General features: G+C 40.9%; 1 protein-coding gene across 1 annotated transcript; it reads left to right on the top strand.

The window, feature by feature from the left end:
* The first annotated feature begins 4,487 nt into the window (after positions 1-4,487).
* ABCB10 (ATP binding cassette subfamily B member 10) lies at positions 4,488-27,739 on the top strand. Its single transcript, XM_079330354.1, has 13 exons — positions 4,488-5,304; positions 12,379-12,579; positions 12,920-13,122; positions 14,730-14,864; positions 16,234-16,380; positions 17,113-17,248; positions 19,614-19,709; positions 22,121-22,330; positions 22,595-22,674; positions 24,409-24,589; positions 24,827-24,870; positions 26,390-26,424; positions 27,113-27,739. Exons 1-13 carry the CDS (start codon positions 4,503-4,505, stop codon positions 27,402-27,404), a joined length of 2,562 nt encoding a protein of 853 aa, XP_079186480.1. The 5' UTR covers positions 4,488-4,502; the 3' UTR covers positions 27,405-27,739.

Here is a 27,739-nt window from a genome sequence, read left to right as displayed (position 1 = left end):
AAGAAACCTTTGATCTTGGGATATTCCTTGGGATATTCAGGGGTATCTTGAACCCCGTGACCCTAATTTGGAAGATGCCAAATCATATTCTATTTTCACTCTTAGACAAGCGGGCTACCTAGACAGCAGTGAGTGCCATAGTTCTATTGGAGATACAATAATGCATCACTAAAATATCCAAAGGCTGGATTGCACATGAATCTTGGGAGTTTCCTGGAATGATGAAGTAGGTGGACACTAAGGGGAGAAAGGCTACTAAATAAAAAACCATGCTTTGATGCTTTGTAGTTTGTGGAGAAGGACAGGGCAAATAAGGGCAGAAACTGCTGTGTGCTGCTGCAGTGATAAACTGGGGTCATGCTGTAACACAACTCCAGACAAACCAGTGCCAACTGCATGTGGAGAATGGCCATTTGTCTGGCATCCAGAAAAGCACAACAAAACTCATGTACTGACAAGCTGCCCTTTAGAACCAGCACAGATCCTTCCAGAGCTGCGTGTCCTTCAACACCAGGAATCCACCAAGCCCTAAACATTTGCTCCCAGGGACTGGAATTGTGAGTGCACATGTGACTTAGCTGTATTTTAGGTTAACACATCGCAACTTCAACCCATTACTGGAGTTGAAACAAGGCATGTTTGCACAGATTTTTCTATCTTTTTTCCTTGCTTTTTTTTTTTTTTTTTTTTTTTTAATTGGTGACTAGCTTAGTCGGAGACATGTGCAGGACTGCTGCTGCTTTTTGCCATTTTTGCTAAAGGCAATAGCAGAGCAATCTGCATGTGGTTAACAGACTGGAAAAGAATAGCCAGAATTTTAGGCACTCTCTTCCCCCCTGGCAACTCCACTCCACTACTGCAAATATTTCATGATCATTTAGGATGACTGTATAACCATCTGTGAATTTGGAGGTAGTTGTGTTTTCATATATTATTTTTTAACACAGAAACAAAGTCTAAACCAAACTGGAGTGTAAAGCTGTGCTGCACCTAAACTTTCTCCTGCCTTTGCTAGGCATATCTCCTTGTCCTGGAGGAGGTGGGCAGTGCCTGGCTTTCTCTTTCCAAAATTATTTATCTATAAGTCTCACAATTCCAAAGTCTCTAAAGAGAAAACATCCTGTGTTCTCCAACAGCTCTCATTCAGCAACCAGCATAGGATAGACACAAGTCTATCTAAATCACTGTCTCCATGGATTGTTTTACTGGACAGAGAGATCACACACCACAGTGACCTCTACATGCAGAGATGATGGAGCCCCACCCTGCACTCCTCACTACTCGGGTGCACCTGGCACTGGGAACAGTATGCTTCATTCAGGTTTAATTTCACAATGGAAATGCTTCATTTTCCTTTAAACAGCACTTTGAAAGAGCATGTATTACGAGATTTCAATGCACTGTTGCTTTTGTGCTGCTTGCTTCACTGAGTGCAAAGAATTTTGTCCTGAAGTGCCTGGTTTTTTTTCTCCCTGAAGATGCAGAGAGGCTACACAACTATTTCAGTATCATGCAATAACGAAACAGATATTTAATGTTTGCAGTTTGATCTACAGCATCTAACCCCATCAGCTTTCATACACCCAGTCTGATAACCTGGGGACACTACAGGCTTGATAGCATCTGAAGCTTCACTGCAAGACTTAAATTCTCACCTCTGCAAACTTTCCTGGGTGTGCCCTTGTGGTGGTGCTTTCACCTGTATCCTCCCCTGCATCACTGTGTTTCCCCTCTGCACCTCCCAGCACCCTGCAGGGGCAGGGGAGCACTGTGGCAGATCTGGCAAGAACCTGACCCTTGGCATCACACCCAGGTTGAGGTTTGCTCTGTCCTGTGTCCCAGAGCCCATTTAATGCCCAGCCCTGGAGGTGGGGGCAGCCAGCCTGGGGCTGGTGTGGGGACACAGTGCTGGCCCCTGGGGCACACAGGGCACACAGCCTGCAGTGGCGTGGGGCTCCTCAGGCCACAACAGGGGAACTCACCAACCCTCTCACTAAAATATACTACGAGTGCTTCCCCTTTTGACAGCCTTGTGTAGCGTTGCCTCAAAACTACACCGATTTTTCCCAAACTGGGTTGTTTAGCCTACGGCAGGCTCAGGTGTGACCTTATGACTCTTTACAGCCACCTGCGAGGAGGGCGTAGCCAGGTGGGAGCTGGCCTCTTCTCCCGGGAAGCCAGCGACAGGACAAGAGGACACAGTCCTGAGCTGTGCCACGGAGGTGTAAAGTTGGACATTAGGAGGATTTTCTTCACAGAAAGGGTGGTTAGACCCTGGAATGGGCTGCCCAGGGAGGTGGTGGAGTCACTGTCCCTGGAGGTGTTTAAGGAACGAGTGGAAGTGGCACCGGGTGCCATGGTCTAATAGACAGGGTGGTGTTTGGCCATGGCTTGGACTTGATGATCGCAGCGGTCTTTCCCAAACCAATTGATTCCCCCCCGCTGTTTGGGAAACGCCGGTTCCATCAGGACGCTCCCGCCCAAAGGCGCCGCCCGGGCCCTCTCCTGGCCCGCAGGAAGCGGGCACACGCTGCACTGCCTTTTCCAGCGGGAGAGAATTACTCTAGAACATCTCCGTAAACCTGGGCACGGGGCGAGCACAGCCCGGGCTCCACACACGCCCCACCGCCCCTCACAGGCCGGCCCGGCCGGCTGCTCCCCGAGCATGGACCGGCCTGGCCGAGCCCAGGCAGCGCCGGTCCCGGCCAGCACCTCCCGCCAGGCCCGACGCTGCCCCCTGGCGGCCCGCGGGCCCGGCGGCCGTGAGGGGACCCGGGGCGCCGCGGAGAGGGGCCGTCAACGTGTACTAAAGGGTGCGTGGGGAGAGGGTTCAGCCGGGATCTTCTCGGGGACAAGAGGCAACGGGAAGAAACTGATGCACAGGAAATTCCACCTGAAATGAGGAAGAACTTCACTGTGCAGGCTGTGGATTCTCTCTCACTGGAGATGTTCAGGAACATCTGTGAACAGAACAACCCTGTGCCAGGTGCTCTGGGATGACCCTGCTTGAGCAGGGAGCTTGGACCAGATGAGCCTCTGTGGTTCCTTCCAGCCTGACCCATTCTGTGGTTTAATGTGCAGTATATACAGCATACCCTCCCAGCAGTGCATTATTCAGGGCAGGAAGGCTGGGTGTGGGAAAGGAGCAGAGCCAGGTGCTGGGCTGAGGCTGTGGAGCTACTGCCCTTGCACTGCCGGCCTCCTGCGAGGAAGATTTGTGTGAATTCACTCAAGTACCAAGGGATGTTTACATGAATTCACTCAAGTACCAAGGGAGGTTTATGCTAATTCACTCAAATATCAAGGGAAACTGCTCCAGTGATTTTCCCAGGATGAGGCTCCGTTCTTCAGCACTGTCGCTGGGTGTGTTAACCCCTTGATTTCCCTAAATACTGGGAATTTGGCTATATCATTTGCAGTAGCAAAAGACTGTTCATGTTTTCTCGTGATCTTTTAATACCATTTTACTCATTTGTACACTTCAAGGTCTGATTGTTCAAACCACTGTGGCAAACCTAGTCTCACAAACTGATGTTAATTAATTTATACAGAAGCTTGACCCAACATTTAAAATTGAAGTATAAGTATCCCTGTACTGGGGACTCTGATGAGGAAAACAGGACAGTCAGTTCCCTGCTCTGGTTGCTGGTACTGTGTGGCCTCAGGAAAGTGGTTTCTTTTAAATCATGTTTGGGGCAGGAAATTGTTTGGTAAATGGTTCACACCCTGAGCGGTGATATGTGAAGAAAATAGTAATGCTAAGGGGTAGAAAGAGACCATCAAGACCATTTAGTCCCAACCCCCCTGCCATAGGCAGAGACACTTACGACTGTACGAGAGCTCCACCACAGCTGGCCTTAAACATTTCCAGGGATGGAGCATCCAGGACTTCTCTGAGTAACCTGTTACAGTATCTCACCACCCTCACACTAAAGAATTTCTTTCTAACATCTATCCTAAATTTCCCCTCTTTCTGTTTGAGCCCGTTAGTCCTTCTAATGCTGTGTGCTCCAACCCAAGCACGGCACATAAGGCCAGTTTATATCGATGCTGTAGACACCAGCCTGACCATAGGATCAGCCACATGGTGTCCCCGAAAGGCAGCTCTACTCAGGATGGACATTTTCCCTTGTTTGCACTGAGACCAAAGCCAGACACAGGCTGGCAAGGTCCAGTGGCCAGCCTGAGATGGCCAGACATACTGTGACCCATGCAGGCCTGGAAGGGAGGAACAGGGAAGGGGGCCAAGTCCCTGCTTCCTTCTCCCGGGATCTGCTGCCTCAGCTCCCGTCCCGTCCCAGGTGGGTGTCTGCCATCACTGGGCAGGGCAGGGCAGGCTCAAACAATCAGAGACTTGTTGGCGTTGGATGGGACCGCTGGAGATCTTCCAGTGCAGCCCCATGGCAAGGCAGGGTCGCCTCGAGCAGGTGACACAGGAACACGTCCACGTGGGTTTTTAATGTCTGCAGACAGGGAAAATCTGCAAGTTCCCTGGGCAGCCTATGCCAGTGCTCTGCCACCCTCGACGCAAAGTTCTTCCTCACACTGAGACGGAACTTCTTATGCTTTCAGTTATGGCACTGCTCCTCGCTGTCTCACAGGGCACCACTGAAAACAGTCTGGCACCATGCTCTTGGCACCTGCCTTTGAGATATTTATACGCATTGGCGAGAACCCCTGTGTCTCCTCGGGCGCCATGTCGGCAGTCCCGGGCCCCCTCCCGCGCCTTCCCCGGGCCGGGCGGCGGCAGAGGGCGCTGGCCGTGGCGGCCGGGAGGAGGCCGGCAGCCGCACCTTATCAGCGCGCCGCAGGCCGGGCCGGGCCCGGGCGGCCGCGGGTTCCCGGCCGCCGGCCCATGGGCGGCGGCGGCGGCTCGGAGGCGCCTCCTCCTCCTCCTCCTCCCGCCGCAGACCCCGCGCGGCGGGGACCTGCGACCGCAGCAGCAGCTCGGGTGCCGCGCCGGCCGCATGGCGGGCTACGCGCCGCGCCTGCCCTGGCTGCTGCCGCTGCTGCGCCGGGCGGCGCCGCCCCCCTGGGCTCGGGCGGCCGCGGGGCTCCGCTCCGCGCCGCTCCCGCCCGGCAGGTGCGGGGCGCACCCCCTGCCGCCGCTGCCGCCGCCGCTGCTGCCGGGCTCCCCGTGCTACCGCCGCCTCCTCCCCGCCGCGGCGGCGGCGGGCGGCGCCCCGCGCTCGCTGAGCTCCGCGGCGGGCTCGGAGCCGCCGCGCGGGGCTGCGGGCGCTCCGCCGCGCTTCGAGGCTCGCAGGCTGCTGGCCCTGGCGCACCCCGAGCGCCGCAGACTGACAGGTACCGGGGCCGCCCCGGGGCTCTGCCCGAGCGGGAGGGGGCGGCGGGCGCCCCCCCGGAGGGGCTGCCGGGGCCGGGGTGCGCGGCCGGAGCGGCCGCCGCCGGGGCGAAGGAGAAGGTCGTGTTTCCCTGGAGAACCGGCCCTGCTGGCAGCATCCCAGCACAGCGCGGGTTATGGGAGCGAGCCTTCCAGACGTGTGTAAAGCTAAAAAACATACATTCTTCCCCTCTTCTCACTTTGCCATCACTAAATCTGATGGTTTTTGAAGGGAAGGCAAAAGTTTTGAAAGTTAACAGAACTCGGTTCGGTTTGCTTCTGTGAGTGTTCAGCGTTGGCTTCACAATCTGCCTGCAATAAATTTGGGCCCAAGACTACATGAAATTAAGTAAAAAGGGGAACCTTTTGCACTTATTTATTTTTTTACGTCAGCTGAAATTCTCTTCCCCAAGATATTTTTTTGCCTCAAACTTTTGTAAGATGGTTTGAAAATTGTTTATTTTCTAGTGTCAATGTGTTGAAACCAAAACACCGTGGTTGAAGAAATTACAAGCTTAACACTGATACTTTCAACAGAGTATAAACCAACTTATCTTGACATTGCCTCTCGTGGGTTAATATGATAATAGCTGTTGGTAAGAAAACCATGTCAAATTATTGTGTGGTTCGGGTTTTTTTAAGGCATCTTTATTGGCAGGTAGCATATGTACTGTCTCATGAGTGAAAGGCCTGTAGCCCTCTGTCAAAATTTAGGTAGTTCCCATGGAATGTGTAAATGGTGTTTGAGAGGGGAGGTGAGGTAGGTAGACACATAACAAAGTGGTTTGTGGGAGACAAAGCACTTTGCACAAGATTTTATTCACAGTGGATATGTACAGAGTTTCATTGCATGTTGGTATTATATAGCCAACATAATTTGGGTCCAAATGAATGTTTATAGATTTTAGACTACCTGCTGGTTTTACAATGAAATTTTAAAAGTCTGTGGTTTTCCCATTTAAATTTAATCAAGTATATAAATTATTCTAAGGCTGACTTTTAGGACCCAAGGCTTCTAAATAACTGAAAATTTAATTTATTTCACTTTCCTGGGCACTTGCTGCCAGCTTGTTTATCACAGGGTATGATATGCTTGTTTGTAATTATGTTTTAAAATAGAGCAAAGTATTCTTTGTCTGTGCAGTCTGCTGATGGTTTTATCTAAGCAATCAGCTATCACAGTTACTAAAAACCAGCCATGTACATGCAGTTTTGTCTTTTGAGATAACAAAATGGTCTGAATTAAAGTTTTAAAAAACCCTAACACAACAACTTGATGATATCAAGTAATGAGGATGGAAAAAATATCGCAATGTATTAACTGCTTTTCAGTTCAGTAGGTCCTCATTCTGGGAGAGAAATGAATCCATGTGGGATTCTTCTTTATTGACATTCTGCTTAAGGGAAAAGTTGCAGTTCAGTTGTTATTAGGTGAGGTGATGGAAAAGCTAGCAAGGAAAATGCTTTTGGTCATTATAGAGTGCAGAGATAACAAATATGGGTAAAGTGCATTGTAGGTGGTTGTAGGGAAATTGCATCTACCCATTTTATCTAAAATATGTTAAAATATGTTGCATTTTGTTCCTGTTGCAGTTTTGTACTGAGTAACTAGTCCTTAAAAACCTAGTATGTCTGGGTTTTCTCCATTCAAAAAAGAGGAAGGTTAATGGTTTCACTATATGAAATAGTGATCCAAGGGTAAAATATTTAATTTCCTCTTCATATAACCGTTAAGCAAATGCTGTGAGGTCCCTTCACAGGTCTACAGGTGCTGTTTAGTTCTGCAGGAAAGTTGAGTTCTTCTGGGTTTTTTGTATTTTTTAGAACCAGTGGCTGGTAATAGGGGAGTAGCAGTACCAGTGTGGAGTGCTGTGCACCTTTTCTGGCAATCCACATGGCACGAGCCATGAGCCATGATGGTCTGTCTGCTCCTTGCAGTTGAAATTCACAGTCACAGAAGGTGAAGTGAGGACAGTGGAAGAGAGTGGGAGCAGAGGATGATTTATGAGGGAGTAGAGACTAGCTTCACCCATCTTGGTGTGCTGGGCAAGTGGTGTCAGGTATGGAGGTGAAGGTGACCTGCTCCCCTTGTGATTGGCACCAGCCTCTTCACCATCCAATGGCTCAGGAAGAACCTCTTGCAGAAGGAGCTTCTGACCCTCTGGAGGCTCCTAGGAATGAAAATAAATGTATCAAATATCATACTGTCCAAAAGAAAAAACAAGTATCAGTGTAATATGTTCCATGTCCAGTTACTTCTACAGCAGGGTAGAGCTATGAATATGTTTTAAACGAGACATGTGTGTTAAATTTTGTGGTTTGCAATTAAAGTGGTAAAAAGAATATTGTACTGTGGTACTAAATACTGTGGTGGGAATTCACTCTGTTAGTGACCGTAGTTTTGTGTAGTGATTAGGAGTTTGTAAATCCCATAATACCTCCCAGGTTTAACAAAGGAGAGAAGTAGTTGTAGGAATTCTTTGGCCGATCTGGTGTGGTCAGGTAAGGTAAACCTGCATCTTCAGTTAAATTCAGTTCCTGGGGAAGAGGGCAGGGCCGTTGTTGGAATTATTAAATCCTTCTCTGTGTGTGTGAAACCACAAAAATGCCATTTCAAAATGATCCCTTTTATATCCTCCTGGCTCCTTGTTTTCTCCCCGTGAGAATCTGTCTGTTGCACTTTATCCAAACCACACTCGAAGGAAACAATAATTGTATTGAATTGTAAAGTAAGCACAAGGAACTCTGAAATTTTTAATCCCATAGCAAAGTGTGCCCTTTCCCTGTATAAAACTTTCTGTGCACCGAGTAAGAAGATTTGTTTTGTATATGGGTCTTCTTTTAAGGGCACTCAAGAAATGTTATTTCTTAAGTTTTATTTGGTAATTTTTAGCAAGTTTGTAGTACCTGCTTTCCTATGGATTAAAAATTCAGTTAAATCAGAAGAGCATTGCCTTATTCATAATCAGATTTTATTTTAATATTACACCAGGCGATGCACTTTGATTTTTGGAAGGCAATTCTTGTGGTTTTTAAATCGTAAATATATAAGTATCGTAAGTATATACACTATATGTGTATATACTGTTTTCTGATGTGTGGTACACCAATACAATATAGACTAGGCGCTTTTTATTTTTTCTCCCCCTGGTTGGTATGAAGCCCACAGAGGGTCCAAGCAGCCTTGTAGCTTTACCACAGAGTTTTTCTGTGCCTTATTGGTGACAGTTGTGTAGTTTAAACTGGTGGTGAACTGTTAACGAAGCTGCTTGAGTAAGACATTGCAGAAACAGTAGCTGCTTATCACGGTGATCAGTTAGGTGCTTAGACCTCAATTTGCTTAGGGAGTGTTGTTGCTGCATTATTTGTATGAATTGTGGAGACAGAAGGAGTAATAGCTAGGTTGGTCTGACATAAACACTGTCTTCTATACAAGGTAAAAATAAACAAGTTAAATGTTTTACTGTTAAATGCACGATAAAAAAAAAGAAGCCATACACTCTCGTCTAAACCTAGTTATTCTATTACTTTCTAGCATTTTGTGAACTGTATTTTTTTTTCACAGTAACAGTTGTTCTTAACGTTGTAAGGAGGGTGGCTCTAAAAGGTTCTTGCGTAGTAATAGAAGCAGTGCAGATGTCATGTTTGAATTTACTTTAACACAGAAAGAAAATCACACCACTCATACCTAACCTAGAACTATAGAGAACATCATTAAATGCTCACAGGGTACTCTGGAAGAAGGTTTTTATCTTGTAATAAGTATTTGCAGAACTGACTCTTTGTAGGGTTGGTACCCAAAAATATTGTGGACTAGGGTCCAGAAAAAAGGAAATTAACTTTATTTGACCAACAAAACTAAAATTTACCAGTGCATCTTTCTCCCATAAAAGAACAACTGAAGAGTCCAATCTTTCTGAATGCACATGAAAATGTGGTTAGTTTTATTCATCACTCCAAATGACCTTGGGGAAAGCCAGTCAGTGTTAAGCTTAAAAATTCCCCATATACTAAATAAAACTGCACAGATGACTGGTAAGCGACAGGCGTTCATTGTTATGGGTAGAAGGATATTTCTCACAAATCCAAAGCTTGCTTCTGACCCACTAGTCCCCCATATTTAAAGGAAACCAGTACAACAGCTAAAAGATTTCAGGAGGTAACACTCACAGCTTATGGAATAGTAAAAACTACCTGCTGTGACCTGTTGCTGGGTTACTGTGCACTGCCAGATCTCATCAATACTTCATTTTTCTGTCTTTCATCCCTGATTGGCTTGGATGATCTTAATTCATCTGAGGTAAAATCCTCATGTATCTGTCTTCAGAACAGCCCCTCACCAAACAGACCTGCAAGTATTTTGTCTTCATACACTTCCACATGCTATACTGGGTGAGAAGGGTGCTCTGGTAAGAACCAGCAAAATTAGAAACATTCACTGTCTTGGTATTGTTTCTGTGTGTAGAAAATTAATTTGTGACTCTTTGGAGTCACTTAGTCTGCTTTCTGAAGAGAGGTTTCTGATAGCTCTGCCTAGTTATTGCTTGTGAACATCATGGTTTATCTGTTGGCAGCCTTGTTCTTGAAGGAAGCTGCAGGTCTGCCATCATGAAGCAAGCCCATGTCAGCCTTAACAGAGTCTCTTAACAGTGATAAAGACATCACTTTGTGCAGCAATCTGGATTTCTGTGCAAGTAGACTAGCAAAATGTTTGCCTAACATTTCCAAGAGGACTCAGCTGCTGCTACAGCTAACTTTCCTTGTCATTGCTCCTGCTGCCACTTTGAAGTCCTGGTTTTATAAGTTCCACTCATCTGCCTCACAGTTTCTTTATTGTCATCTCATAGCCTACAAAAAAAATTACTTACAAAAAAACATAAGGGTGTGTTTTGGAAGCTTTGTTTGATGTAATTTTTTTGGGTAACAAAGTAAGCCATGTGAAACTAATACTATAGAGTTTACTCTGACCTTTTTTTTCTATCAGTAACAACCTTAAGTGTCACTGGAGTGTCTTCATATCTGGTTGTTGAATACATTGAACTCCTCCCTTCAGCCAGTTATCAGCATGACAGCTTCTTTGAAGGAGGCAATGCAATGAGTGTTTGCTGGTTCCTATTTTTTCAACTAGTCAACATTTTAAAAGAAACAAGAAAGAGCAGCCACTTGGCAACTGTGCTATTTTCTAGTTGGTCTGCTAGTATAATCAGCATGAGAGTCTCAGTTGGAGAATCTTATTTGGCATGTGATTTGTGATTAAATTGATGAAGACATGTATATTGCTTAATTCAGTAGTTTTCCATTTGCTTTAGGTACTACTATTTGCTCTTCATTCAGTTAAGACTGTTGGAACTAATTACAGTGAAATCTGTACTAGTTTGAATGAAGAAGAGCTGAAGATAAATTCAAGCCTCTAGACAGAAAGCTATGGGAGGTTTTGCTATACAGTCCTCTTCCTTCTGTGACTATATCTGCAGTTCATATGTACTGTTCCATCCATAATGGAGAAATTGTCTGGATGAATGGAGCTGCCATGCAGTACTGTGCTTATAATCAATGCTTTTGTCCATCTCCAGCTGCCTTGGAGACCAACCAGCTTTTTCTGACAGGAAATAACCTGGGTTTTGTTGGATTTTCCCCTGCTGCTTCACAGCTTGAATACACCAGTGCTGCCAGCCTGTTAATAAGGTCATTCATGAATTTTTAGCTAATAAGGAATACCTTATGAGATACGCCTATGCATAGATCAATAAGTTTGCAGCAGAAAATTTCTTATAGTTTCTGTAGGTTCAAATTAAAGATCCAAATCCTGTATCTTTCACACACTTGCTGGCCTGACTGTAACACAAGGGAAAGATTGCAAACAAATCTTGACTTAGAAGCACAGGCTGCAGCCATGCATTGTTTGTACTCTAAATTCTTCCTTAGGAATACACAGATGTGTTTATGCTTCAGTTAAAACTGAAACAAAGCTTTCCACATGTGTATGAAGGTAGTATGAGGTATCAAACCATCTTTGTCAGGTTTTAGCAATGCCCTTACAGCAGTGTGCAATAGGGAGGCTGGCTGCTGTCTTTGTCATAGAAGTGATACAAGAAGCTCAAGACCTTCAGCACAGTATATTTTTGTCTTCAAAGGCATTATTTGCTGGTAGTTTTGCAGCAATCCTGTGAATGGCTCATTTGAGTGTGTGGTTGGTTCTTGGAAAATGATGCTGCATAAATGTCATTGTTTGTTGTGGTTCAGTGGTTTTCATATCAAGTTTGTTCAGTTTTCAATTAAGATGTGGTTTTTTCTAGCTCTCAGCCTTCCAAGCTTGGCTTGCCTTTCTAGAATTAAACTTGTTCTTGGCTCAAGAAATTTCTCTGCAAATTTAAGTCCAAAAGGCTAACTTTTGGTCCAGTGTGATTTTCATACTTTGTGATACACCTTCAAGAAGCTACATAGGCTGTTCCATGGGTGATCTTGCAACTGGAATTCATGAGCTCTGCTCATCAGCAAATGTACTTCTAATTAAGACGTACACTATTTTTCTTATAGACCATCAATAGTAAAGAGTAAAACAAAATTAATGTGTATAAAATTTATCACTTAAGAGGAAATAAAATTTGGGGTTATTTTTTGGTTTCTGGTTTGTTATCTCAAAAACAGATAACTGGAAGCTTCCATACAGTGATAATCACAAATAATAAAACCCAAACCACACAGGAGTTGAAGGTTTATGTGTGAGCATTTGTAACTCTCAATGCTCTCTAAGGACATTATCTTAAAACCTTTTTGGATGGTACTGCTGAAAATTAGACAAGAGAAGCAATTCTGGGACTGGAATTGTGTACAGAGGCTTTTCAGAGTCGTAAAATGTGCCTTCCCTAAGTTAATTTATACAGTGGCTTAAAATAGAACTGGGTGTTAAAGAGTGCTGATTATTTCAATTGGCACTTGCAAGCTTGATAGAAGTTTCAAGTGAAAAATCATTTCATTTGTACTATTAACAATCTTGTAAGTTCAGAATAACTTTCCTTTTTCTTGTTGATTTGCAGCTGCTGTTGGCTTTCTGGCAGTTTCCAGTGTCATTACCATGTCAGCCCCTTTCTTTATGGGGAAAGTTATCGACATAATTTATACAAATCCCAGTGAGGATTTCACTGACAGCCTGACCAGCCTGTGTGCCTTGCTGAGTGGAATATTTTTATGTGGTGCTGCTGCTAATGCTACTCGTGTCTACCTCATGCAGACTGCAGGTAAAAACAGAAGCAAAAGTGGTACTGAGAGTCATCTTGTTTTTCACAGAGTCAGGGTATCTAATGATACTAAACAATTCTTGGCAATGGCCAAGAGATGACTTTGGAATTGGTAGCTTTTTAATCCAGAGCAAAGGAAAACTAATAGTGCAAAGATAAGTATGCTGGAATGATTGCTCATTTTTATTTACTGTTAGGTGAGATCTTAAAGATCTCATCTATCACATCTTATCAGACTCTCTTCTCTGTAATGTGCCTTGTTCAGTGCTGTGATTTTTGTATTGTTGGTGTCTGTGTAAAGTCTCTTCTGTCATGCTTGACTGACTTATGTTTTTGGCAGGACAAAGGATTGTGAAACGTTTGAGAGCAACCATGTTCTCCTCTATTGTGAAGCAAGAAACAGCTTTCTTTGACAAGACCAGAACAGGAGAGCTGATAAACCGCTTATCTTCAGATACAGCCCTTTTGGGCCGCTCAGTGACTGAAAACCTTTCTGATGGGCTCAGGGCAGGAGCACAGGCATCTGTGGGGGTTGGAATGATGGTATGGTGGTCTCCTACTTCCTTGACACTTCTTGTAGTTTTGTGTTTGTGTCAGTTTTATTAGGTGAGTGTGAGTCAGTCCAGGAACGATTGCATGCTCTTCAGTAAAAGTGTATTTCATTGGTTATCTACAACAGATGCAGAGATTATTGCAATAGGTGACATGCCTGTAGCCAGCCACTTGATGTTTACTCACAAGCAAAATTTGGAGGATGATAGACTGACATTAACTACCGTTGCTACCCAGAGTTATCAAGCAAAATGTAGTAGGCAAATCACTGAATTCCATTCTTACTGAAGATACTAAAATCAGTGATAACATTCCCATGGTTGCAGGTAAAATACAGCATGAAGGGCCTGATAGAAAATCTTTAAAGTTAGTTGATTCTGCCTAAAACCTAGGTGGGCAAAGGCAGCACTGTATATCTAATTAATGCTGAGGATTTTTACAAGCATTAGTCTTGTAGGAACCTTGTTAATGAAGGTTTCAGTGCAGGACATCGGTTAATACTCCTTGGTGGTCAGTTGGATTAATGAACATCTGAATTCTCTTGAGGGTTTTTTTTTGTGACATTAATTTTTTTGTTCTTATGCATTGGTTGCAATTATCTTAAATGAAGGTGTAGTAATTTCCACTGTCTACTTGGAGTTAAAGAAAGACAGCAAATAGTCTCCTCATTAAAATAAGCATCTAATATTGTCATTATTAGAAACTGTTAAGAGTTTCCAATATGAGGCATTAAAGCTTTACTATTTTGCCACTGATAAGAATTGCTAATAAGAATGGCTTTCTGTACTCTCTTACAAAGGAAGTCTAAGGTTTTATCTTGCCATAGATAAAATGAGATATCTTTATATAATGTGTTCTGCTCCAAAATACAGCCATGAGATGGTTGTAAGAGGTGGACTATAAAAGCTTGCCAAGAAAAGAAAGAAGATATTATTATGAAATAATTATAAAGCCTCTCAATTATGTTGATTTTGAATATTTCTGGAGATTTTTGTTTTCAGTACAGAAAACAAGTTGAAATTAAAGCACATTAGATCTAATGTCAATAAATCTTATGAAGAGAACCTCTTTAGGTGCTTTGATGATGATTACTACAAACAGTAAGTTTTGCAGCAATAAATTAAGTACTGTGTTCCACCCATTCGTGGGTGCTAGGTGACTCCATCTGTTTGTTCCTCAGTTACCCAGAAGTACTCCATGATATTTCTCTACTCAGAGCTTCTTTATTACACCATCTATTTAATAGTTGTGAAAGCACTTTAGAAACTGTGTAATAGCTTATGTCTTTCAGCACCCCCAAGAGATTTCCTGGTAGGCCTGTTTACTGGCAGGTTAAGATGCTGACTGAGGCCACAGAGTGAACCAGTGAGAAAGCTTGAAATGAAATCCAGACGACTTTGTTTATAGTCCTTTGTTCTAACCTCCCAAACCCTGTGGAAGAATGGATATTTTGCCTGGAAAAAAATTAAAATGTGATAAATTAAAGCATGGCAGCACTAAATCCCTACTAGTTTTAGAAAAGTAGCAAGTGAAGTTGCACTTCAGTACTCTAGAGATTAAACTGAATGCTAAACTCTGACAATACCTTTTTCTTCTAGTTTTTTGTTTCCCCTAGCCTTGCTGCATTTGTTCTGAGCGTTGTGCCACCCTTGGCTGTCCTGGCTGTGATTTATGGCAGATACTTGCGAAAGCTTACTAAAATCACTCAAGATTCTCTTGCAGAAGCAACACAGGTAACCTTTCTAGTTAACTTCAAAGTTGTTCTAATGTATTTAGGTTAATATCTCTAAAGTTACAGATTTACTGAAGACAGTTGTACTGTCTGTACTTCAGTTCTGACCCTGTAGTTTTGCACCTGAGTATGAAAAGTAAATGTCAGTAATACTTACAGATCTCAGAAACAACCATGTTTCCTTTGTCCATAATAACATAATACAGAGAAACCAGGCTTTGGGAATTTGGAAATGTAAAAAATTACAATGATTTTAGGCTTTAGTTTTGTGAGAAGATAAAAAAATAAAAGCCTATGAAGTCCTGTGTCAGTTGGTACCTGGGTTCAAAACCCACTTTTCTTGGATGATGATTTTGAGTTTGAAGCTAATAGGAGCATCCTAAATATATGCTTCCTTTGCTAGCAAGTCTGTCTCTGAAATGCATCCCTAATGATTGACCTTAATGTCAGCTCTTGAGTGTTTATGGGGCCTGCTTCTTAAACATTTTCCTCAAAGGCTTATGGTGGGGAAACATTATTACGAAGCACATAAACATAATTGGGAAATCTGTAGTCAAAATAGTCACAGTTGTCAGCTGTTAGAAACTTGGGCTGTCCTTTGTAGAACTGTGCTAAAGGAAGATTCTGTTTGTCTTCCTTCCTGTGTTGGTGGGAAGCTCGTGCCTTTGTAAACCTGGTGCAGGACTTCATGTGAACAAGCAATTGTTGTGTTCCATTCAAATTTTCAGGTTGAATGGGAGAAGAACGGAGAATTATACTTTTGTACCATACTTTTACTTACAAAAGGGCAACTTGTTTCTTCTAAGACCATCACAATGTCCATTAACAACTTAGTGTAATTGGTTACAATTGAGGTATTTTAGTATTAATACTTTGCTGTTTAGAAGTTAAAATACTGAGTTGAAATGAGACATTAGTAGCTGGGTTAAATTAATTCCCAACATTGCTTTGATCAAATGAGTGGAATTGTTTTAGGAAATAACTGCAGGCTTTTTTGCATGACTTAGTATGGAACAGAATATTCTTTATTTTTTCCCTTCCCACATTGTTATTGCATATTGTGAATAGTAAATTCCCTATGGGTGTTGTTCACCGAATCTCTTAACCCTACTTTTATATTTCTCTGCTGCACATAAGACAATCTTGAGGTTTTTTTTAAACTGCCTGGGCATGCAGTTTGCTTTTAACTTAATAGAATTTTTAAAAACAGTTTGGGGTGGGGAGAGTAAGGCATGAGAAATTTTCCAGTGCTATTCAAAGATAATGAAGATTAGTGAAATGATGCTGGTTTAACTTTCAGAGGTTCTGTAATGTGAGCATTTCAAATTGTATGTCTCTGTGGATCTGTTTTGTACTTTGCTTCGATGCAGTTAGCTGAAGAGCGTATTGGAAACATCAGAACAGTTCGAGCTTTTGGGCAAGAAGTGGCTGAAATGGAGAAGTACACAAATAAAGTTGATTATGTGCTACAGCTGGCTAAAAAAGAGGCACTAGCTCGGGCAGGCTTCTTTGGAGCAGTAAGTATATTTAATGTGTTATGCAAAGTGTCAATTATTTTAAAACTCCTGATGATACTTAAAAATCTGCAAGTAAATGATTGAGAATAAATTCAACCTATATAAAACTGTGGGAAGACTGGACTTAAATCAGTCTAAATTGCTGTGAAACTGCATCTCAAGATGAACCAGTATGATAAAGGCACTTTAAGCCTCTATTTCTGCACCACACCCTATAGCTGCGGACTACTTATCTGAGGTTGCACCTTCTATTCAAGGAATTAAACCAGTGGAAACCTTCCCCTACCCTTAGCATTTAGAGTTTTGGCTCCCCAGTGAGAGGAGCATCAATGCATAGAAGGTGGGGAGTGCACAGGTAGGGGAGGGAGGCTTGGATTTTTCTGTAACTGTTTGTGTAATTGAATTCTAAAACTGGAAGATAGCTGCAGACTATCAATTCTTCCTTGGTGATGATGGTTGAGAATAATGTTGAGTGTTCCTTTCCACCTTGGGGGAAAAAAAATAAGCCAAAAAAGAGTTGATTGCTTTTTGAACTCCTCTTGGATAGTACAGTGCCACTGATGTCTGGCTGGCTTTATGTTAGAATTGTTGAATTTACCTCAGCCCTCCAAAAGCCTGGGTAAACCTATAGTGTGAGAGTTCTTTTCATTATGAGGAAAGTTCTGAAACAGCATTGTAGAGGATGAAATTTAAGATTTATGTGACAAAATCTGCCTTTTCCTTTTTCCTTAGACTGGCCTTTCTGGGAACTTAATTGTCCTCTCAGTGTTATACAAAGGAGGATTACTAATGGGCAGTGCCTACATGACAGTTGGTGAACTCTCATCTTTCCTAATGTATGCTTTCTGGGTTGGCATAAGCATTGGAGGTATGGAATGAGAAATTAGATTTTCTTCACTTTAAAACATTACAGTCATTATAGGGGTGGGAGGGAAGAAGCTCTTAAAAATCTGACTTTCTTAAAAAGTCTTCCAAATGAACTTATCAAGAAATCATAATTATTCCTTTTTTTTCTAAAGAGATAATGAAAACATTAAGCTGTAACTTAATATTAGCCTTCTTTTTCCCCAGAAGAAAGGTCAGTTTTTTCAATATGTGCATGTGACAGTATATATTACTTTAATTTTTTTAGGTCTAAATTAAGATACTTGCTGTATTGTGTAAAGCAATAAAATATGTGGGTCTGTGTTAAGCATACTCTATTTAGAAAGGCATGTAACATTTAGCTGTAATTCAGTATAGAGTGTCCTCAACTGGAAGAGTAGACAAAGTGCCAGCAGAATACTGCACTGGGTGCTAAACTACTGGCTTTCCTTACTCACTGCCTCCTCCTGGGAACCCACGCTCTGTAATCTACTGGCCCAGCAACAAGCTGTTCATCTTTTTGACAGAGCTGTCTTCATGGCAGTGTACAGGCAAAAATGAAGATAAGTTGCTCAGAAGCTCTACAACTTACTGGAAGCATTCTTCTTTAAAATGGGTCTGTTACTTCTGATAGACTAGGAGGGCGATGAAGGTTGCCTGTATTTTTCTTTTTTAAGACTAGGCCTGATATCAGGGGGAGCACAAAGATGAGCTTGAGGGCAAAATTTAACAAACCTTCTTCCTTGTATATCAAAATTCCAGTGGCACCCATTCCAACTACCAGCCCCTTTTCTTCTCTGCTTAAATCATTGAGGTTTGTTTAATGGAGATATATACCTGGCACTTTGGAAACATGGGACAAGCTAATATTAAATAAATGAAGATTAGAAGCAGTGTTAAAAATATAATTTGATGAACTTTTATTTGCAATGAAAACATGTTTTTAAATTCTAGTTCAGATTATTGTAGAATTTAGTTCTGCACAGAGCTCATTCTCATGGGGACTCTGAAGCAGAGGTGTCTTGCCACAAGAGGCCTGCCTTCCTAGATGCCTACAAGGCATATAATTCTTCCAAGTGCTAAGTCTGTATGTCATCAATACATATAGAAGTCGATGCAACAACTGTGAAGGTCACTGCATAATCTGTGACTTTGCCCCTCTTTGTTTTAAGTTTGCCATGTTTTCTTCCAAACTCAGAGCATGGGTTATGAAAAATAAAAACATTTTCTTATTTGTATTTGCTATCCATATTATATAATGGGGTTTTTTAAATGAGTGGTTGTGAATTTGCAAACCTCAGTATTTGAGATTAAAGTTTCTCTCTGAGGCTTATGCCTTCCCCTGCCATGCCCTGCTCTAGGTTTTGGTGCTTTAGCTCTTTTTTCCAAGTAGACAGCTTCTTGCCATGGTTAGTGCTGCAAACTTTCAGGTAGTCCTTAGTAGAAGCATGGTGAAACACCTTGCTCTGCAAAAATAAATAAGTAATCCATTATATATATTTATATATATTTAGATATACATATTTTTATATGCACCTTGCTTTTTCTGCTCTCCTGAAATAACTCTTAACATTGTAAGCACTTCACAGTGTCAGTATGTTTATTCTGTTGAAATTCAAAGATCATGAGACCAGTGTCTTTCTTTTGAAAGCCGCACAAAAATTTAAGAAATGGGATATTTTTTATCTATGTACTACTCCATTTTTAGTTCTGTATTGGTTTCTGTGTTTGTCAGCTGGAAAGCCCTTCAGCCAAGCTACTTTCAAGATGATTCACACAGCTGTTAAGGGCTGAAACCCAGTACTGTGTGCAGGCCTTGTCCTTAGTCTTTGCTTTCTCCAGTATTGTTTGAAATATTCTGGCATGGAAGACACATTTCTTTCCATTGTCCACTCTCCACACACCTCTCAAACATCACTTCAGTCTTAGGTTTTGTGCCCTCTCTCTACTCTGGCTGACTCAGTCAGGCTCCCCTGTAAACCTATCTGACAAGGAAGAGCATTCACAATACTCTGTTCTACTGAATGATCCAGAAATATAGCTGGTTGAATGCAAAGCCATTTTCCTAAAGTTGGATGCTATTCTCCTTGACAGGTGAATAAAAAAGGACATGCAGAAGCTGAGTATTAACATTTTCTTTTCTTCAGAGTGAGATTTGTTTTACAGATATAAGAATGGTGAATAAGGGTTATTGGCAGCTCTCAAATGAGACTAGATTGGATTTACCACATTTAACAGTTTGTTGGAATAAAAGATCCTTTACACATGTGATCCTTCAAGGCTGCTGCTGAAAAGTATAATGCTAATTTGATCTCTTCTATGTCTTCCATTGCATATGGATGCATAATACTGTTCTGCTTTTTCTTTAGGTCTAAGTTCCTTTTATTCTGAGCTAATGAAAGGACTTGGTGCTGGTGGACGTCTTTGGGAACTTATTGAAAGGAAGCCCCAACTTCCATTCAATGGTGGGTTCTTGGTTTGTTACAGTTTAAAGGTTGATTTTCTCTTATGGGTCAGCAACACTTTAGAAGGGTACATGTAACACTTAAAGGTAGTACTGATTTACATTCTTTACAAAGAAGCTAAATATAGTCATAATCCTTCTGACTTTACCTAAGTACAAAACAGATGATGAAAAATTCCTTTAATAAAAAAAATTTAAAAACCAAAAGTTTATTAGTTACTTTTGGTTTTATTGGTTTTTATCTATTTAATCCAGAATATGATTTTAAATCATACTACTTTCTAATTTATGTGACTGAGGACATGGTAATTTCTAGGTATTTGGCATTTTTTGTGGTGTCATCACTATATTCTCTTGATTCAGCTTTAGAGCAAAAAGAGTGGAAAGAAGAAAAAGTAGAGGAGGGAGGAGCTCTGACATGGCTGTATTTCCACTGAACAGTTAACCATGCTGCTCTCTAATGGCTAAGAAATGATCAGAGACACTTTCAAAATCAGGTGGTTTTCATTAAGAGTACTGCAAGCTTACACATTTCATACTGTTCCAGTGAAAATCAGCCTATAGTAAGACATGCTGATTTGAATCCTAACTTGCAAACACACAGTTTGAGACCTTTCAGCAGCAGCACATACTAAACTGAGTTCTTTAGTTGTTCTGTCATAGGTATCAGGGACTGAGGCATGACTGGGGGATAAATGGAAGTAAAGGGTAGGGCTGATAGGGGGACTTCTGCTCCTTGGGATAGTGTGGCTGTGCAGCTACAGCAGGCGTTGCTTCTGGAGTGATTTGCACCCTTCTCCTCACAGCAATACTCCCCACATTTCTTCCTTATTGGGGGGGGGCAAGATTTTATTTTTGCAGAACTCTGGTTGTTGCTGCTGACGGACATCTTGGAAACAAATAATAATTTCTTTTTTCTTGTGTCTAGAATGCAAACAAGAGACAAGTGTGCAGCTTTTAGATATTTTTACAGTGATATATAGAGGAAGGACTTGTGGTAGTAGACTTCCTGTATTGCAGTAGATTCAGAGTTTTGGGCCTTGGACAGACTGTGCAATAACTGGAACTGAGACTTAAGATAAGCGATTACTTGCTACTGTGGTAATAATGAGGGTTATGCTGCTGACACAGGATTTAGCAAATACATTTCTTTCCTCACAAGGAGGTTTAGAGGCTATTGTGGAAACATTACAGTGTGTGTATGTCCATAGGTTAAAGTCAAAGAAGGAATCTGGAATTGTATGCTCTTGCCTTTTCCATTCCAATACTACTATCATTAAACTGAAAGCCTGGAGAAAAAATGGAAACCTGAAAAAAACAAAGAGCAGGATTAGTGAAATCTTGATTGCTACTGATAGGTGTCTTTGTTTCCTATCCACAGTTACTGTTTAACCAAACATTGGTATGTGCTACCCTGTGCTGTGGCTGCTTGGGAGTTACATGTGTGCTACATCTGAAAAGAATTAAGTGTTTGATCTGTGCTTCTCCATAACAAACAAACATGACTCGGGTACTGCTCTAGCACTGCCAGTTTTCACAAAGTCTTTTGGGAATGCAGCCTCACTGTCCAATTAATTTGTTTTGTATGGGTATGTGTCACTGGGTTTTAAAAGGGCTTGAAGAAATTTTGTTTCTTTGTCTTAACTATTTATCAGCTTTTCCTAGTAACGATATTAAGATACTTGTTTAAGTCAAAAGCTGTGTTCCAGAAAGAAGCTGGTTTTATTTAACTTCGGTAGTTGTTCATACATCGTGGTTTCATTAATGGAAAATTTCAGAAACTGGAATTTTCATTTCAGTGAACTGTCGCCTAAGAGTTAGGCCTCTGATAGGTATTTGAATTTATTAAATATGATTTCCATTGAAAGGCAAAAATAAAAACCTAGCAGCAGTTTCATTCCATTAACAGAAATAAAGCTTGTTCAGAGGAGGGTGCTTCAGGTGACTTTTGTGGCTTGGTGAAAGGGCAATAAGTGATTTGCAATGTTTATCTTTGTGTTCTATGGTAGCAGGACTTTGGCCTTCACCAATGTCTTTTTATTTCATTGCTCCTAATTGACAAAGCTTAAATTGTTTATAGTATGTTTACTAATTCAGATAATTCTGCGAGAGGTGATTGTTGTTAGTAGTTAGGTATTAGCAAGATGCAAATTCTCCCTCTTGTTGTAGGTAACCTACAGGTTCAGTGCTGGTGAGCAACCTGAAATTGCATGCAGGAATGATTGGTATACCACACTGATTCACTCATGGCTGAAATATAACCACTGTGGTCCTGAATTGTGGCTTGCAGCTATCCATAGATTGAATGTGGAGATACATATTTCTATTGAATGTCTGTAAAGCAAGCTCTAGGAGAGCTGAGCTAATTTTTGTTTCTGTTGACATTTCTGTATTTTATTCTTTCTTATATAGAGGGAATTACATTAGGCAAAGACATATTCAGAGGTGCTTTGGAATTCAAAAATGTTGAATTTGCATATCCAACACGTCCAGAATCATCAATTTTCAAAGATTTCAGCCTTTCCATTCCAGCTGGCTCTGTTATGGCTCTCGTTGGCCCTAGTGGTACAGGGAAATCGACGATTGTATCCCTTCTGCTGAGGCTGTATGATCCTATCTCAGGTATGGTTTGTGTGTTGCTCTCATTTGCAAGAATTAATGCTTTGCATCTCAGATAAACCTTATAAACAGTTGGGGTTCCTGTGCTTGAGGTCCCTGTTTCCTTCTGGGGTGTATGGTTACCTTATGGTGGTGCCTGGATAGCTTTGCATTTCTGATCCACCTGTACAGCATGCAATTCCCCAGGGGTTGTCATTCTCAGCTGTTCCTTCAGACTCTTTTCAGTATGTGTCAAACACACTTGATTTCACTGTTTCCTGACTTAAGGTACTATCACCGTTGATGGCTTTGATATCCGTCAGTTAAATCCACTGTGGCTGAGGACAAAGATTGGAACAGTAAGTCAGGTAAGGAAGAAAAAAAAAACAAACTTAAGTGGATGAAATAATTTTGTGATCAGGTAGGTTTTCCTCACTTTCATTCTTTATAAAACTACATAATCTTGCTTCTTGGTGAAATTATTCCATCTCACCATAACTAGTGTTACGCATGCTTTGTTCTAAAAATAAGTATTTAGAGCTAGTTCCAGTATTCTGTAGTCTGTTTTTATGTTATCACAGAGATCCAAAATGTTAGTTTACAAGTGTGCATGTGGAGACTGGAAGGTTAATTGCTGTAAATTGTGTAATTTACAATGCTTGCTATAATTTGTTGAAGAAAGTAACAAAAATCTTAACACTTAATTACCTTTTAATATTGATGGAAGTCACACAACCATATTTTAACAGCCATTTAAAAATTGACCTTCTGTGCTCTGAGTAGTTTCCTGGAAAACATAATTATGTAATTATGGTTTCCAGGAAACCATAATTTCCACTAGGAAAGCATGAAAATACAGCACAGTTGGCACTTACTTTTATAGTGCCACCTTCCTAGCAACCTCCAGACTCTAAGTCAATGGTGTCTTGAAAATAAACTATTTCATCAATTAAAGTGTTCATTCCCTTGTCTCCCCAGACACTTCACAGTGCAATTAACTGTTAGGCTGATGTTCTGGTTAAAAGCATAAGAGCAACTGAGTGTTTGTTGCGTTTCAAAACAACTTCTTTATGTAATAATGCCACCAAAAGCTTTTTTGCCAAAATTATTTTCCTGTTGGTACATTAGCACTTTTCTTTTTGAAAGAAAGAATCTATTCCATTTAAATTATCAGTAGGAGGTCAATACTGGTATTCAAAGAACATGATTCTACTTTTTAAACAGACTGACCTTGTTTCAGACATTTTACATCACTTGTCCTATCTCACAGTTCTCTGTTGCAAGCTTGAATACAAATTTAAATGCACTTAATATTATAAAATCTGTGTAGAGGTCAAGAAAAGAATCACCATTTTTGCAAATCGTGGAATAGCTTGGGTTGGAAAGGACCTTTAAATCTCATCTAATCCAATCCCCCATTGAGGATTGCACTGAGGAGGGACATCTTCAACTAGATGTGGTTGATCAGAGCCCCATCCTTGAATGGGCCTAACTTTGAATGTTTCCAAGGATGGGACATCCACCACCTCTCTGGGCAACCTATTCCAGTGTTTCACCACCTGCATTGCAAAAAAGTCTTCCTTATATCTAATCTAAACCAACCTTCCTTTAGTTTAAAACCATCACCCCTTGTCCTATCACAACAGGCCCTGCTAAAAAGACTGTTTCCATCTTTCTTAGAGCTCCCCTTTAAGTCCTGACACCACAGTCAGATCTCTCTGGAGCCTTTTCTTCTCCAGGCTGAACAGCTCCATACCCTCACAGGACAGGTGCTCCACCCCTTCCATTATGATGATATGTGGCAAAGTGCAAAGGAAGGGCTTTTGATTTTTGAATGTATAGCTCTTCCTAAACTCTTCCTAAAATATTAGAAATTGAGAGGTATGTTTTGCCAGTTAAAAAAGCAACTTAATTTTTAATTGGTTTTCACTGTCCATTTTGGTGTTAGGGGAGATTTTTTATTAGTCTTTAATTCAGTTAACTCTAGCTTACATATTCTTTATGTGGATATTGTAAGTGGGATTTATGTTATCTGACATAATAAATAACACATGCATACAATTACAGATCTACCATGTTAGTTATGTGTTTGCATTTGCCAGGAACCAATTCTCTTCTCCTGTTCTATTGCTGAAAATATTGCCTATGGTGCAGAGGATCCTTCTACTGTGACTGCAGAGCAGATTCAGAAAGTTGCTGAAATAGCTAATGCTGCTAGTTTTATCAGAGATTTTCCAAAAGGATTTGACACTGTCGTTGGAGAAAAAGGTGTTTTGCTTTCAGGTACATCTTTATGTTGCTTTTTAAAAAAAAATTTGATATTATTGAGTGACGTAAAAGCTATTTTTTGTTGCCACTTTTTTCTCCAAGATGTAGCCTGCTGTAAGTATTAACAGAATCCACCCTTCACCTCCATTCCCAACTAAAGTACATAGGCCTAATTCTGCTCAGCCCAGGCATTCAGTTAAAATTAGTTGACATCTGTTTTCCTATTTCAATTTATTGTTTCTTTTCCCTCAGGTGGACAGAAGCAAAGAATTGCAATTGCTCGAGCTCTGCTCAAGGTAAGTCAGCACCCAAACTGGTTTATTTAACTACTTCTTGGGGGGAAGAAGGAAGGATTAACAAGGAGGAGCTATTTCAATGAGAGAGGTAGGAAAGTATTTTAAAAAGGGAAAACTGTATCTTTTATGTTAATGAAATTTGAAAGGGCTGAGTGGCTTAACTAATGACAATTTACTTAATGTCAGTGCTTCTTCCTGTCTTTCAGCCATGTTATGTTTTTTGATAGTTCTTGCCAAGAGTGATGATAAAGCATTGTATAATGGCCCACTTCCATAAGATGAGGTCAAGGATGAAGGAAGACTTTAAGAATGTAGTGCTATTAAAAGCATATATGACACGCCTGTGTTCAGATCTCTATCATTCATAGGCTAATTTTTCTTAGTTGCAATTTACTAGTACTTCAGATGCCTCATCTTAGCTTTAAGGGAGGTGGCCTGGATTTGGGACAAGGTGACATTTCAGGCACAGTGTAGTGTCATGTTTTTCTTCTAAGATTGGTATGGATCTAGATTCAGAGCAGCATCTGTGCTGCACACATTTGAGGGGGCTTCTGAGGATCAGAACGACAGAAAATCTGGTTCAGAGACAGCCACTGGGCCTTGCAGGGAGGCAGTTTGGTGCTGATGCTCAGCTGGAAGTTTTGATCCTTGCTCAGCACAGTTTACATTCATGTTAAGCCACACAGATCTCTCTAGCATCCTGGCATGCCCAGTTCTGCTAGATAAATAGGAATTTCATTATATCAGTTCTCTTTTACCACAAATGTGAAAAGCTGATTGTACTTCAAGCCATGCATTGTATACGGTTCAGGGGATTAAAGAGTTTATGTTGTGGAAGTAAAAAGGTTGTAAAAAATAAATGGGTAGTTGATATGCTGGGATAGCTGGGGGTGCAATGGAGTCCCATCTGTCCCAGATGAAGTTTAAAGCTTTTACTCTCCACTTTATCAAGGAAATTTGGGGTTTTTCTGTAATTCAGCAGCGAATTCCAAGAGATTTGAATGCTGGCTTTTTTTTTTTTTTTTTTTTTTTTTTTTTATTAATAATCTAACTGGGAGAAGTTCTAAATGCTAGTTCTTAAGTACTATGTATTTTACCTGTGAGTGAAATACTGCTTTTTGGTAGGGCTTTGATACTTTCAGTTACTCAGACAATTTTATATAGCAGGCTGACTGCAAGCCTGAGCCTCTGAAAGAGCCACATAAGAATGTAGAACTTTTGACAGTGCTGCCACGAAAACCTTAAAAATCATCTCCTGCTTTGTTTGTATATTTCAAATGGTTATCCAGGAATAATATTCTGCTGTTTTAGTTTGAAAAATTTGAAAATGGAGCAGTGTTGTTTCTGTTTTGTCTTCTCAGCGTGTAGATTTCTTACAATAATTCTTAGAATGATGCTCTTTTGATGAAGTAGGTACTCTTACTTGGAGTTTTAAGCTACATAAATCCTGTTCTCTACTGATACAAATATTCAGATCTTGTTTAATTGTTATTACAATCAATTTTACTTTCTTTTTCAGAATCCTAAAATTCTTCTGTTAGATGAAGCAACAAGGTAAGAAGAAAAAGAAACTTAGAAATTATGTACCTGTAAAACTCAGATTTGGGAACTGTCTTTCCATTCTCTCTTTCCTCTCTTTCCTCCCTTTCCTCTCTTTCCTCTCTTTCCTCTCTTTCCTTTTCTTTCTCCCTCTCACTCCCTCAGTCTCCCTCTCTCTTTTTCTCCATGTTATGCATTATCTAGCCCCTTATTGCTCTCTACTCACATGAAGGAATGTGTCTTCTAGAATGTGTGACTTGGTTAGGACACCTATAATAAAAGCTGTTTATGCAAAGCAGAAAGGATAGCTGGTACATTGTGATTTTTCATGGAGTTAAATTCATAATACGTAACATGATTTTCAAACATCTATTTAAGGCTTTTTTATATCTTTAAACTTACACCCTGGTGTAAAAGAGATAGGGTTATTTTGCAATGTAACCGAGTTGTTTTTTTTTTCCATGGACTTAATTTGGTGTTATTTGTCCATGCTTATTTTTGCATATGAGAATATGTAATGCCTAAAACTTGGATGTGTAACTTGAAAGTTCATGAAACTGTCCTGCAGTTCTAGCAGTTCATCTTCACCACAAACAGAGAGGGTTTGCAATTTTGGCAAAATAAGCCTCATGCATACAAAACCAACCTGTCTTACAGTAACAAATATCCTCCTCTCTCCCATCCCCACCCCATTTGTTACCAGTGCTTTGGATGCTGAAAATGAGTATCTAGTGCAAGAAGCTCTGGACCGGCTGATGGAAGGGAGGACAGTCCTAATTATTGCTCATCGTCTGTCTACCATTCAAAATGCTGATTTCGTTGCAGTCCTTGGCCAGGGTAAAATTCTTGAATGTGGGAAACATGAGGAACTACTTGCAAATCCAAATGGACTTTTCAGGAAACTAATGCAGAAACAAGCTTTTCTTCAGAATAGTGATACTTTTGCATTAGATTTACAATCCAGAGAAAAGAATATATTAAAAGAAAATGTATGAGACAAGGTATAAATAATGGAAACTTAAAAACTACAAAGACTATAACTTATGTTTCAGTTATGTAAAGTAAATGTTATATTTTTCCAAAATGTACAAAATATTCTTTTGAAACTTAAATGTGTTTAAACTTTTTATTGAAAGCTTTTTAATAACTATTGTAACTTTTTAAAATATCTGTCACACTGAGGTGGTTTCAGTGCATAAATTTTTCTGCTTGTGTTACTGTGAGACTGTCTAGAATCTTGTTTGTTGTAATGCAAAGTATGAAGATGTGCTCCATTCTCAAGTAAGTTCAGTATTTTAAAGGTAATTAAATGACAATCTTATCATTTTCA

The sequence above is a fragment of the Erithacus rubecula genome, assembly GCF_903797595.1.
Source record: "Erithacus rubecula genome assembly, chromosome: 2".
Classification (NCBI taxonomy): domain Eukaryota; kingdom Metazoa; phylum Chordata; class Aves; order Passeriformes; family Muscicapidae; genus Erithacus; species Erithacus rubecula.
The sequence above is the reverse complement of the archived record's forward strand: the minus strand, read 5'-3'. Positions and strand labels throughout refer to the sequence as shown.

Bases quoted from the DNA above. Each gene is read 5' to 3' on its own strand.
- ABCB10 (XM_079330354.1), top strand. From the start codon at position 4,503: ATGCCAGTGCTCTGCCACCCTCGACGCAAAGTTCTTCCTCACACTGAG. The intron at 14,865-16,233 runs GTAACCTTTCTA...GCTTCGATGCAG, and splicing joins CTCTTGCAGAAGCAACACAG to TTAGCTGAAGAGCGTATTGG. The intron at 16,381-17,112 runs GTAAGTATATTT...CTTTTTCCTTAG, and splicing joins GGGCAGGCTTCTTTGGAGCA to ACTGGCCTTTCTGGGAACTT.